Source organism: Calypte anna, chromosome 9 (assembly GCF_003957555.1).
Source record: "Calypte anna isolate BGI_N300 chromosome 9, bCalAnn1_v1.p, whole genome shotgun sequence".
Lineage (NCBI taxonomy): Eukaryota > Metazoa > Chordata > Aves > Apodiformes > Trochilidae > Calypte > Calypte anna.
Window position 1 is genome coordinate 10,002,786 of NC_044255.1, and position 12,899 is coordinate 10,015,684.

Below are 12,899 nucleotides of genomic sequence, written 5' to 3' on the forward strand. Positions count from 1 at the left end.
TGGCACCGGCACAGCCCGGTACCGCTACAGAACGCTAAAGGGACGTGGGTAGGATAAACGCAGACGGAGCACGAGAAGAACGGAGGTGGCATCTTTGGGATGGAAGAGCGGCAGCTCTGAGGGAGAGCTGCCCGATCATAAACGATGCAGAGAAGATGAATAAAAAACAACTCTCTATCTGCCACACTCCGCTTTAATTTCCCCCCATATTTACACCGCAAACAAACGAGCAAGCGAGAGGAACTGCTCTTTGCGCAGCGGGACTGAGTGGTGGGGCTCGGTTCAACGGGAGAGGCTGCCAAGGAGCCGGCTCGGTGACAGACACGGCACCGGGGCTCGAGCTCTGCGTGGGGAATCACCCAATTCCACACCCAGACGGCACAGACGCCCTGAGCAGCCGCTGCTCTTGTTCGCCCTGCTCTCGCTCTTTTTTCGCTGCCCCACGGTTCTGCCCGGAATGTGATCCTGGACTAGGCAGCTCTCCCGACACCTGCCGCCACCGCCCCATCTGCCGCTTCACCGGGGCTGCCTGCGAGGCCAGGCGGGACCACCCACCGCTAAAATGGCGGCCGGGCGACACTCTAGCGCGGCCCCGCTGTGACTCTATGGCCGCGTGGCCCCTCTACCGCCGGCAGCGGAAGCGCCGTGCCCGGAAGCGCCGGGAGCGGCAGGAGCCGGAAGGGAGCGTGGCGGCAGCGGGCGGGTGCGGTTACCACGGCGACTCACGCGCGGGACAGGGAAGGGGTGAGCGGTGGGTCCGGCCCGTGAGGGAGGGAGGCACCGGGGGGCGGCCGAGGGTCCCGGGGCTTTCCCTGGGGCTCTGCGGAGAGGAGCCCCCGGACTCGGCGGGGCCACCGGGGCGGCCTCTGCAGTTCGCTGGTGCCGGTCAGTCAGCGGCCGTGTGAGGGGAGGGTGACCGGGGAGCCTCAGAGGCCACGCTCGGCTTTGCCAGGGGGCAGACGCCCCTCATTTATTTGACATTTTTTTGGTGGGGTTTTTTTGAGTCCTCAGCCCTGTCAGCGCCCGGGGTCGCTGGAGGGGATGATTTCCAGTCACAGCTCTTCAAGGGAGCAATTTAGGAGCAGTCAGTTAATCGCTGTGGTTTAGGAGTAAGGATATTTACAAAGCAGACGAGGCCTGAAAAATTGGCTTCATGATCTCGTGATTCAGATTGGCTTTTGCTCTGTTACCTCATGCAGGACACAGCTGGATCTCCTCATGTCATTTCTCAAGTCATTTGTGTTAATTCCACTGCCTCTTATCGCCGCTGTTCTCCGTGGTGCTTTGTTTTGGGGGGAGATTCGAGTTTCTGGTTGGTTGGTTGGTTTATGTCTCTTACTGTTCAGGGAGTGTAGATAATTGTGAACTGCAGGTTTTCAGCTTGCTAAACTGGTGACAGATATGACAAGATGTGTGTTCCTCGCCTCCCATTACATATAGAAAAAAGGTCTTGTTACTCAAGTCTTTCACAGAATGGGAAAAAAGGCACAAGAGAGTAGCACAGGAGTTTTAATCGTGTTCCAAACTGCTGCATGCAGCAAATGAAATGATTGTTATTAAAACAGAAGTTGGAGCCTGACAGGTTGATGGCTGTGGTATAGCTGGAATTTGAGTGGGCTGGTTTTTTCAGTTGGAAATGGAAAATTAGTTACCTGGAAAAATACAGATTAAGAAGTGAGATAAAGCCTGGATGTATGTTAGTTATGTAGTAGATATACTCTGGTCAGAGAGGGAGAAGGAAGATTGAACTTTTGGAGGTGGTAATGGAAAGCTAACAGGAGAATTCTGGTCCATATGCTTAAGAATTGTGGGGAAGGAAATTACTCTCAGCTGTGTTACAGTGTGTAGGTCAGGGAATATACAGGCATAGAAGTATAGAGGAAGGACAGCAGAGAAATGGCTTAAGGTTCTTTTTGTTTGGTTGGGTGTTTTTGGCTCAGGAAGTTTATCATTTGAGTCTGTCGTAATTATTTCATTAATTTTCCTCTTCTGAAGTTGGTAGTACTTTGTGCATCCAAGAAATGCTTGTTTCTTCAGTCCCCAGAGAAGAAATCCTCTGTGCCCAGCAGAACCTCAAGGGCTGACAAAGGGACCTGCACCTTGCCTGGCTCCTCTGATCTTGGTTGGTACCCTGTATGATGGATTGGTGCAAAAATAGAATGGGGCTTTATCTCTCATAAAAATTACAGTGGGTTGGTTTTCCACCAGGTTTTGCACTGTTTGTAATTCTTAAAGCAAGTAGTGGGTGATATGGGTGGCCCAGAACAGAAACACATTTATTTGAAAGCATAAATACAGAGGAAGCTGGAATCAATTGAGTTTTAATTGGAGCTCAGGAGCCAGATCTTGCCTCTTTTCATGTTTTCACAGAATATTTGATTTGGTGAGCCCCAGTGAGTCTATGATTATCTCACTGATGGATTGGATTAAATGGGCCACTGAATCTTAAAATGCACCCTAATGTATTTAGATACTTAAACAGAGACCATGCAAACCTGACGTTTTTGCCATTGTGTTTTTTTAGACTCCTTCTATAAAATGGGAATACTTGTTGCAGTTCTTGGAATCTGGTTCAGCTCTTCACTTGTAAAAGGAGATTCTAAGGCTGTGACAACATCTCTAACTACAAAGTGGTCTTCAACTCCTTTACTACTTGAAGCAAGGTAAGTACATTGTGATTTTTCATTGGCACATCAGAATACACCTAGAGCATGAAGTAATGTGTTCTCCTTTTTGTTTGTTTTGTGGTGCTTTGAATTCTGGTTGCTGCTGACTCATTGGCCATAATAACACTTAGTTGAACCTGATCATTGCTCTGCGTGGGGATGAATATTTTAAAGGAAAGAGTTAAACTTTTTTGCATGGTAAATTCTTCTGTGATGCATTAGAACAAACTTCAGTAACAATGAATAATTGCATAATAAGTATTTTTTGTCCTGTGTGTTTTACTCAAAGCACTAGATAGAGAGGCTTAGTGTGGTCTTGCAAGATGAAAGATTGAAGTCCAAAATATTTTGAACTTCAATGAAAACTGCAGGTTGTGTTACAGATCTGTTGCTTGTGTGCGTTTAGCTCAGTTAAGCTTGAAGTGTAATTTTGTTAATTTGAGTTGTGCATTGATTATCTAAAGTCAACTGCTCTTTTAAGAAATGTGCAAGTCAGTCTGAAGAGATACCTTCTGTTGTGGTATTAAAGACCTTTTTAAAAGTGTCTTAAAAAAAAACAAAGAAGAAAAAGAGTAAAATTATGTCTTTTAACCAGCAGTCTACTTGGTACTTTTAAAGTCCCCATAATTTCATTTTTAGAAGTCACCATATTTGAAAAGTTTCATTTTGCAGTCCTCTAATTTGGAGTCTGTGCAAAGCAGGGCTTTTAGGTTTTTGTGGAATAGTGTGTCTGTTTAATTTTGCATCACTTGAGTGTTTCCACACATTGAATTATGCCATTGCAGATTGGTACACATGGCAATAGTTGAGCAGTGATGGATTGCATTGCAATGGATATGAGTGATAGGACAGGTGTGTCCTGGGTGAAATTTCTTTCCTGTAGCCTCTGTAGAGGCTGAAGTTTGAAGACTGAAAAATCTTTCAGTAGTAAAATGCAAAGCTGAGGTGTTAATGCCAGGATTCAAATACCCTGACATTGTGAAACATCTGCTGTGGAAAACCTCACTGTAAGAGATTGTGAAATAGTGAGCAAATAATCAGAATAACGTGCCAGAGGTTTGGTAAATGAGCTAAACATCATATCCAAAGACTTTGGGTTGTTCACCTGTGGTGGACTGCAGAAAGATGCAGCTCTGCAGTGTAAAATCCTGCCTGCTGTTGCATTTACTTCAGCCAGCACTACAGTTCCTCAGCAATTGTTCACTAAAGTACTTACCACTGTGGGTCAGGACAGATTGAAGTGAACACACCAGCTGCTGAGGGCTCCAAATCTGCTGTTGTAGCATCATGTAGCAGGTGAATCATGTTACAAGTTCAGGCATTGCAAAGTATTTGTTGTTAGCAGTGTTTAGAGAATTATTAACTAGTGCTAACAACCTAATCGTATGCTTAATATATAAGGAATTACAACACTTTGGTTTGAAGCTGTGACTTCCCCTATTGCTCATTTAAAACCAATGCAAAAGCCCCACCAAAGCTAGTAGTTACAACAAAGTGCAGTTTGTTACAGCAAAGTAAATGAAGTTGTCTGTTTCTCATAAAAGAAAACCAGTGAATAAATGTATTAGGGAGGAAAGGTCCCAGGCTGGATGCTGATTTCTGTTGTCTGTCTTTGAGAAATTAACAGGTGCTTTACAAACTTATTTCATGTATTTTGTGTTTGTCCTGGCCTGCAACTATTATTTGTTTGGTTTTTTTGCTTTCCTAGTCTGCTTTTTCTATGAATATATGGTTTTATGGTATAGGTAAACATATGGTAGAAGCTAACTTTCTGTAAATCTGTACAATGTATTAGAACTGTAACTTGAGAGACAATTTATAGTTCTAGCTAGGTCTTCTTTTCTTACTCAGTGAATTTTTATCAGAGGAAGATCAAGAGAAATTCTGGAATTTTGTTGAAGCCAGTCAAAGTATTAAGACAGAACATGATGGTAAGTTTTCATGATCTTTTTCTGGTTGATGGCTGATTGTTGGCATGTGTGACAAACAAACCAGTGTTTTGTCTTGTGCTAGTATTGGCAAAATCAAATGTGGACTGATTTCAGTAATATTTTTACTGCAAAGTGCTCAAGGCTTCTGGATATTCTATTGACAAAAGCTATAGTGGACGTCTGAAACATATTTTGCTTGCCAGTTTCTGTTTCAACATGAAGTATAAATGTATTTTTCTCTGTGTTTCTATATCTCAGCTGAAATGAAATGTGAGCTCTCAACTTTTTCCCTCCTCCCTAAACTGCTAATTGCATCCTCAGGGATGTATTCAAGTGTACTCTGATGGATCTCTATAGACGTTCACTCTCGTCCATCTGTAGGACTGCCTGTAATGAAAACTGAGGAGAAATGGTCTTGTGTGTATTTACATGTAATATCATGGGCTTCTGTTAGTATATATTGCAGTTAAAATGAAAAGCCCTTTTCAATGGTACTGTGGTATAGAAATATAAGTGCTTCTACTTTGGTTTTTCAGGTAGTGATTATTCTTCTTACCATGAAATGCTCAAAGTAGCCTGCCAGAGTCTGTCACCTTTGCAGCAGAATTTGTTGAAGTTTTCCTTGTCTTTACGCTCTTATTCTGCAACAGTTCAAGCTTTTCAACAGGTTAGTACAGGACACCCTGAAATGACTGCTAGAGCATGACCTAAAGTGCAGGAATCAGCGAGATAATCCTGGACTCATCAAGTGCTCCAAACCTAGCTGAAGACCAGATGTATATACTCATTTCATTGGTTGCCAAATTTGAGTCCATCTGTTTGGAGCAGGCTAAACAATGTGATTTCAGCTTATCTGCATGTCTTTGATGCCCAGGGCACTGATGATTGTGTGAAGATTTTTATGAGGATGATCACCATGGCTCTGTTGGTATACTTGTGGTGCTGCTGCTCTTCCAGTATTCACTTGTACTTACTTGCAGATAGTAACCCATGAATATAAAGATCTGATGGTTACAATCCATGCAGGGCCGTTCATTGTACTCTATTCTTTTTCACACCTCAGGTACCATATAGTTCATTTCACATTGTCTCACATTACAATGTTCTTTATTTAAGTAATACTAGAATAAATCTTTATTTGTCTGGATTCATTTTCTCATTTGACGTTTGAGAAATGTAGCAGTTTTTGGTGTGTAAAGCAAAAAAACCATAACAAAACCCCCTACAGTTGCAAACCTGACATCTTGTACCTGGAACTAATATTACAGCTAATAATAATCAACTGGACAAATATTTGTAATCAGTTAAGACTTTACTCTCATTTTTGTTTTTTTTATCTTGCATTTAAATTATATAATAAATTATATAATAAACAGGGAAGAAGTTCTAGTTTAAAACTTAGGGTTTCAAAGAAGGCTGATTGCTGCAAGGCTACATCGTTATCATTTTCACACGCAACCAACTTGGTTATAAATTTAATACAGATAGCAGCAGATGAACCTCCACCAAAGGGCTGTACCCTGTTTTTTGCTGTGCATGGGGAGAAGACGTGTGAATTTGACTCTCTTGAAAACCTTTTACAGACAGCTTCAGAAAGGTATTTGCCTATTTTTCTACTGTTGAATTAGCTCTTAGAAGTTAAGCTAGTTAAATTACTGCTGTAAAGAGATTGTTATAAACCAGCGGTATCTATGTTCTAAGTGTTGATTTGTACTGTCTCTTGATTGCACCAATGTGGCAGTTTGTTATTTCTTTTTAATCCAGATTGGAATGATTGTTTTACTGTCCTGTGGTCTTTGGTATTCTGCTGTGAGGAGGTATTTGCACAGGAAGAGCTGGAAACAATATGCTAAAGGACAGTAGGGACTTCTCAGGAATATGTAAAGCTCTTAGTGTGTAGGAAGTGCTGGGCTGCATATTAAAATGCTGACTAATTTAACATAGATTGTTTCACAAGTAGCTTGAAGCCTGCACAGTATTTTTTTCCTATATAATTTTTTAGTTTTTACAAAGGAAAATATTTCAAATTCAGATTTCTTTACAAGAATGGAATTTGACTGTAACTTCTAGTAACAAAAAGAAGCTATAAAATATAGTATCTCTTCAGAAAAAAAAAAAACCAACCAAACAAAAAACAACAAACCCAAACCCTTGAATTTCAGTTTGTCTTCATAGTAGTCTTCATGTTTTTTGCAAGCATCAATGTGCAGTCATACAGCATCTATAGCTCATATAGGATTTTTCTGATTCACTGGGAATATTTTAAATATTTAATTGTATTTCAGACAAAATTGAAAAACAGAAACAGAAAACAGCTGTGTCATTCACTTTTCTTGTTTGTATACTAAGCCAAGGACAGAGTTCTCTTGACTCTGAGTTCCTGCACCATTTGGTCTGTTAGCCTTTGATTTTATTTTTTTAATACGGAATTTATGAGTCACCATTGTGGGGGGAAAAAAGGTAATGGAAAATTTAAGGGAAGTGGTTAATTTTTAAAAAAGGTTGATATTAGATTCAAAGTAGCACCAAGGTAATTGTTTCATTTTCTTATGTTCATTTCTAACAAAGCTTTATCAGCATGCATCAAGTGCTGCTGACCTTGGTGACAGATGGGAGTCACTTGGCGTGTGTGTTCAGTTGAAGATGGGCATGGTGGTTAACCTGTGAAAGAGAAAGAATTGGATCTTGTGCTGAGTGAGGAAATGCTGTGAATGGCAATGTGGTAATCATTAATATTCACTCGTAGGCCAAAGCCATTTTTGTTCAAAGGGGACCACAAGTACCCAGTGTCAAGCCCCAAAAGCCCCATTGTCATCCTCTATGCGGAGATTGGCTCCGAGGAGTTCTACAAGCACCATAAGAGGCTTGTTTTAAAGGCTGAGTCAGGAGAAATCACTTATGTCCTCAGGCACTATATTGCTGTAAGTATATTTGTGTATTGTAACAGAGGTATTTGTCATGGAAAGAGTAACTGCTCTGGCTTTTAAAAAAGTGTAATTTTGTTCTCTTTAAATCTATATTTGCGTAATGTGTTACTGCTTGATGTTTGTCTGATACCCAAAGTTTGTATTTTATTGCATGTGGCTGAGGAATACAGAATGCTTTAAATTTCCAGGTGGCTTAAATAAGAGGATCATTTGATTTTACAAATGCAGACTTAACTCCAGATAAAAAACACTTTATTCTAAAAAAATATTGCTCTACCTATATTAGAATATAGGAAATAGATGCTCAGATGGGCTTTAGATGCTCTCTCCACAGCCAGGCCATTTAGTTACTTGAGATGCAATTTTATTATGGAGCAACTCAAATCCTACTGCAAATTGTCCTGGTTTCCACTTCCGTTCCCTAAATTGCCCATGACCACTGGATTAGTGTTTAAAACTACATTGCAAAAGCTCAGAAATTTGAGTTCACTTTTTTCCTGAATATTGCTCAGTGTTGCTAAAGCCTGCAGGGTCACAGCTAGTAACCAGACTTCAACACAAGAAAAGAACCATCTGGTTTGCTTCTAGCAAGTCTGACTTTTAATAAAATGAAGTCATATATTTTATACAGCACTTTCCTTTTAAAAAGTAATTTATCAGTACTGGGAGGTGTACTTACATTCAGAACTAAGTATATTACACAATAGATCTTTATACAGTGTTGTGACTTACGTATACTTCAAAATTCTTTCAATAAGTGATGAGGTTTGTTTTCCAGTAAAGCCATGTCACAGTTTAACACTGGCCTGGCAATTAAACCAAATGACAGATGCTCTCTATTAATCCCCCTCCCTGATAAAGAAAGGAGAGAGAGTAAGGGAGAGAGGCTTATGGGTTGGAAACTAAACTACACAACTTTAATGAAACAGTAATGATAAATAGGAAAAATTACTAAATATATACAAATATACAGGAAAATTGATACCACGTCCCTCCTCCCTTCCCCCCAATGACTCTCATGTCACCACCGAGGCTGCAGGGCAGCCCTAGGAGAGTCCAGGCTGGACTCCTGGAGTCAGCAGCAGTAGGGATCTGGAGGCAGGAACACACAGATCCAGGCTGGCATGGATCAGGACCACAGGCAGAGGAACAGATGGAATCCTCCCAGGATGCTGAAGCAAACAGGGACAGGTGAAGAAAGGGAAGCAGGAAGAGAAAGAAGAAGAGGTTTGACCCTTGTGATCCCTCAAATTTGTACCGAGTATGATGTGTATGGGATGGAATACTCTGTTTGGTCAATTTTGGCCATCTAGCTTGTCCATTCCAGGAGGGCTGCAGGTGTGACCTCTTTACTCCTTCTCTCCTTCCGGAGGGTAAAATGTTCCTCAGAACTGAGCAGTGTCCTTGGCTCTGCACACCAGTCTCTAGCTGTAACTAAACATTGAGTGTTATCAGTCCTAGAAGCACACACTGTCTGAGAAGCTTGCTGTTAATTTCAGCAAGTGCAGCTACTTACGAGACACTTAGCTGAAAGCAAAAGTACAAGATAGAAAATCACCTTTATCCTGGCCCAAACCAGGACAAGCCAGAACTAATGATGCATCTCTCAGGTTACTGTTTTATCCATTTATGTAATTCTCTGTTGTAACTCTTCAGTGAATGTTTCATTCTTGAGCTTCAGAGCTGATGTATTTTTCCCTCCTTTCATATTTCATGACATGAGTCTGTCCTGCTCTGCTTGGTTTACATGCTCAATCCTGAAGACACTGTTTTGTGCTCCCTTTTGCTTTGAGGGGGTTGGTGGTTTGTTTGGGTTTTTTTTTTGTTCAAAGAGATATTTTGCTTGCTGAACTTCAGAAAGTTAAAATACTGTTTTTATAGTACATTATTGCAGAATCATGCAGTGTGTTTGTTTTCTGCCTGTGTCTTGCCAGTTATGTCTGAATTCTGTACCAGCTTCAGATGTCTTGGCTTTAGAAAGTAGAAGCTTTTAATTTGTTCATCAAACTAGAGTGGCAGAATTTTACTGTTTGCTTTTTCTTACAGAATCCCAGTTTAGAAAAAGTCTACCTCTCTGGCTATGGTGTGGAACTGGCTATTAAAAGTACAGAATATAAGGCCAAGGATGATACACAGGTGAAAGGTGAATTGTTAGTTTAAAGTGAACATTTTCATTTTGCAAAGATAATTTTGCATTTTTTTTTAATATGAATGATTGTCTGAATTACAGATTCTTATTTCTTTAGCTCTGAAATAACTTTTTGAAATTACTCCTTTGTGGTTATGTACTTTATGAAGCATATCTTTGCCATGGCACTTGTCTTCTGCATTTGTGAGATGGGGGGCATAATGGAGGCATGACTTTGGAATTGATCCTAGTTGTACTGCTACTAATGCAATTAATTTTTTATCCAATAACCAGATTCTCTGCAGATGTAAAGCAAATTCTACCTGAATTTGCCTCAGCATGGCTGTACTCAGAGCAGGTGTTAACTGCTTTTGGTTTTTTTTCGAAAACAGAACTTAACATTCTGCATCTTTTTTTTTTTGTTTTTGCCAGTTTCTTTAGAGTGCTGATTTGTGTTTTGCACCCTTTCATGGTCCTGCCAGAACTCTTTTGTTAGTGTAGTATGTGTGTATACTTTTTTTTGGAGGTGCACTCACACACATCACACAACTCCAGAATCTCCTGCTTTTATCTTGGACTGAAGTAAAAGAATGTTTTGTGGGCTTGTTTAATTCAAGGTAACATTTGTGGAGAGCAGAACTCCTATTTTTAATTAGGTTCTTCGGGATTTTGAAGATTTATCAGTTTCTAGACATAGATCTAAACTCTTACTTTAAATCCTTAGCCAGCATCTGGATTATAGGTACATTAAAACCTTTGGGTTTTATTCAGAAAAGTATTTAATTTTAAGAGAAATTAACATACCATTGGAGATGATCTAACCTAAGATTTTAATAACTGAATGACAATTTCCTTTAATGTGTCATCAGAAAGTCATGCAAAAGCCCTGGTATTATTTCTAGAATAGAATGTTGGAAACTTTCTCTCTTCAACTAGGGAGAAAAAAAGGTAATTCTGGGGAACATTTGTTAATTGTAAATTTGTAAAGTTTTATACCAATCAGTAATCTAAATTCAGTTATCTGAAATGTTTAACAAAGTGTACTGGCATTGCTACGAGCTGCAAAAAGCACAGATAGCAGACTGCACGTTTGGGGTATATGACCCTCATCCAGCTACTGCCTGGTTCTGTCAATGTTCTGTCAGTGCAGAACCAGACAGTTTCTGCCTGTTTTTATTCATATGGGTGCTGTTGTGGCTTGTCCAGAAGCACTCATATAAAAGGTAAGGGCCTATAGTAAGACTTGAGCACTAAACATCTAGATTGGAGCTATCTGGTGTCCAGCTGTTTAGGAGGCCATGTGGGTCTCTCACATGGGTTTGGTTTTGATGCTTAAGCCCAGAATTGTACTTCACTCAAACAGTATTTTTATTGTGTTTTTGGGGGCTAAAACCAGGATTGTGTTCACAATTTAACTTTAGCACTTATTCTACAAAGCCAACATATCCTGAAAGCTCCCAGGTCCTATTGAACTCCTCTGCAACACATGGGTCACTAGGATTTCCATTTATTTTAAGCTTTTCCATCCCCGTAATCCATCTTGGTTTTATTTTAGCTGTTACTGTGCTAATTTTTAAAGGTGTTTCTTGGTTGCAAGTTTAAAAATAAGCCTGGAATTTTTATTTTAAAAATAAAAAACCCTTTATTGTTTTCAGTTATTGCAGCATAGCTTGGTTAAACTGTTGAAAGTGACTGTGAGAACTGTTCCTGAATAGCTTGGTGATAGTAAACTGCTCTGTGTTTTCCTAGGCACAGATGTGAATGCTACAGTAATAGATGAAAAAGACCCTATTGATGAAGTGCAGGGATTTCTCTTTGGAAAACTAAGGTAAAACTAAGTTTTAGGTTGTTGCTCTTTGTCATCTCAAAAAAACTTCATGTGGAGATGCTGATTTTTTGCTTTGCTTTGCATTTCTTACCTGTTAGCAGCATTCTTTTTGATATGTTAGTTTGTTTCAAGACTTAACTTACAGGAAACCACAGAAGTAGTTTTACCCTTTTAGGCAGCTGTATCCTGACTTTACAGAAGAGCTGAAAGAGCTTAGGAAACACCTCGTGGAAAGTACCAATGAAATGGCACCTTTGAAAGTCTGGCAGTTACAAGGTAATCTGTATGGAGATTTTCAGTTTTGTACTGCAATAACTTAATGTAACTTCTTGTGTTCTGTGTAAATGAGGTTGCTAATGGCTATGGACAGCTAAGAGTTTGACTGTGTCCTCCTGTACTGGATGCTGCTGGAGTTTCTAAAGCTCCTGTTGAAATAGCTTTTAGGAAGATTGTTTTGCAGGACTTGTGAAATGAGGCTTGCTTTGTATCTTGTGAAGTACAGTCAGCTGCCCACTCTTACACTGACTGCTTGTGTGATCTGCTAAGTGCAGAAAAGCAAAGGAAATGTAAAGTATCTTACCATGGTCACATTCCTGGTGCAGAAAGCTGAGATTTCTCAAGACCAAAGAAAAACTGTATTTCAAAAGTATCTGCATGCAATTCTGAACTTTTCCCTGGAAAAGAAGCCACTGGGAAAGGCTTTTCATCCTCTGAAAAAAAACCAATAATTCACAATGCTGAGCATATGTTATAGCCACAGAGAATCTGCCTATGTCCCACAGGTGGCTGTATTTATAGCTTCTGTAATGAGTACCCAGACCATCCTGAAGGGTCCCACCTCAGTCAAAAAAAAAAAAAAAAAAGGTGCTGGTCTGGACTCACTGAAGCAGCCTGTAGACCCTTTTGAAAGGGTTACTGACTTCAGGGCAGCAAAGAAGCTGAGTACAATGAAGATTTTTTTTTATGTATCTAAAGATGCAGATAGAAAATTAATTTTCTGAGGTAAGAAATAAGTAAAAATGATGAAAGCTAAAGTTAAGTTGGCTCTGCATTGACTTACTTTCAGTTTAGAGTTCTTGACATCTATTTTTCACTTCTAGATTTAAGTTTCCAAACTGCTGCTCGCATTTTGACTGCCCCCCCTGTGGATGCTTTGATGGTCATGAAAGATCTCAGTCAGAACTTTCCTACAAAAGCCAGGTAACTTGAATTATGAGGTCTGAGAAGTTTTTGCATTGTCTTTTTTTCTGAGTAGAACCTGAAACAGACAGCATTGGTTGGGTTAATGTCTGAGGTTCTGTTTAGCTGGAAGCAAATAGGGGGAAGTGCAGTTTATGCAGAGTAGTTCTGCCTGTGGTTGGTTACAAAGATGATCTTGCAGTGTTTTTCTTGGGTGGCAGTTGATGTAGACTAGGGGAA

General features: G+C 40.1%; 1 protein-coding gene across 1 annotated transcript in view; it reads left to right on the top strand.

Annotated features, from left to right (window-relative positions):
* The first annotated feature begins 2,524 nt into the window (after nucleotides 1–2,524).
* Nucleotides 2,525–12,899, top strand: part of UGGT1 (UDP-glucose glycoprotein glucosyltransferase 1) — a 41,359-nt gene continuing 30,984 nt past the window's right edge. The window contains 9 exon segments of the mRNA XM_030456295.1: nucleotides 2,525–2,663; nucleotides 4,518–4,597; nucleotides 5,134–5,264; nucleotides 6,082–6,194; nucleotides 7,344–7,518; nucleotides 9,571–9,667; nucleotides 11,402–11,480; nucleotides 11,656–11,756; nucleotides 12,581–12,680. Coding sequence (XP_030312155.1) covers nucleotides 2,539–2,663; nucleotides 4,518–4,597; nucleotides 5,134–5,264; nucleotides 6,082–6,194; nucleotides 7,344–7,518; nucleotides 9,571–9,667; nucleotides 11,402–11,480; nucleotides 11,656–11,756; nucleotides 12,581–12,680 — 1,001 coding nt within the window. The 5' untranslated portion in view covers nucleotides 2,525–2,538.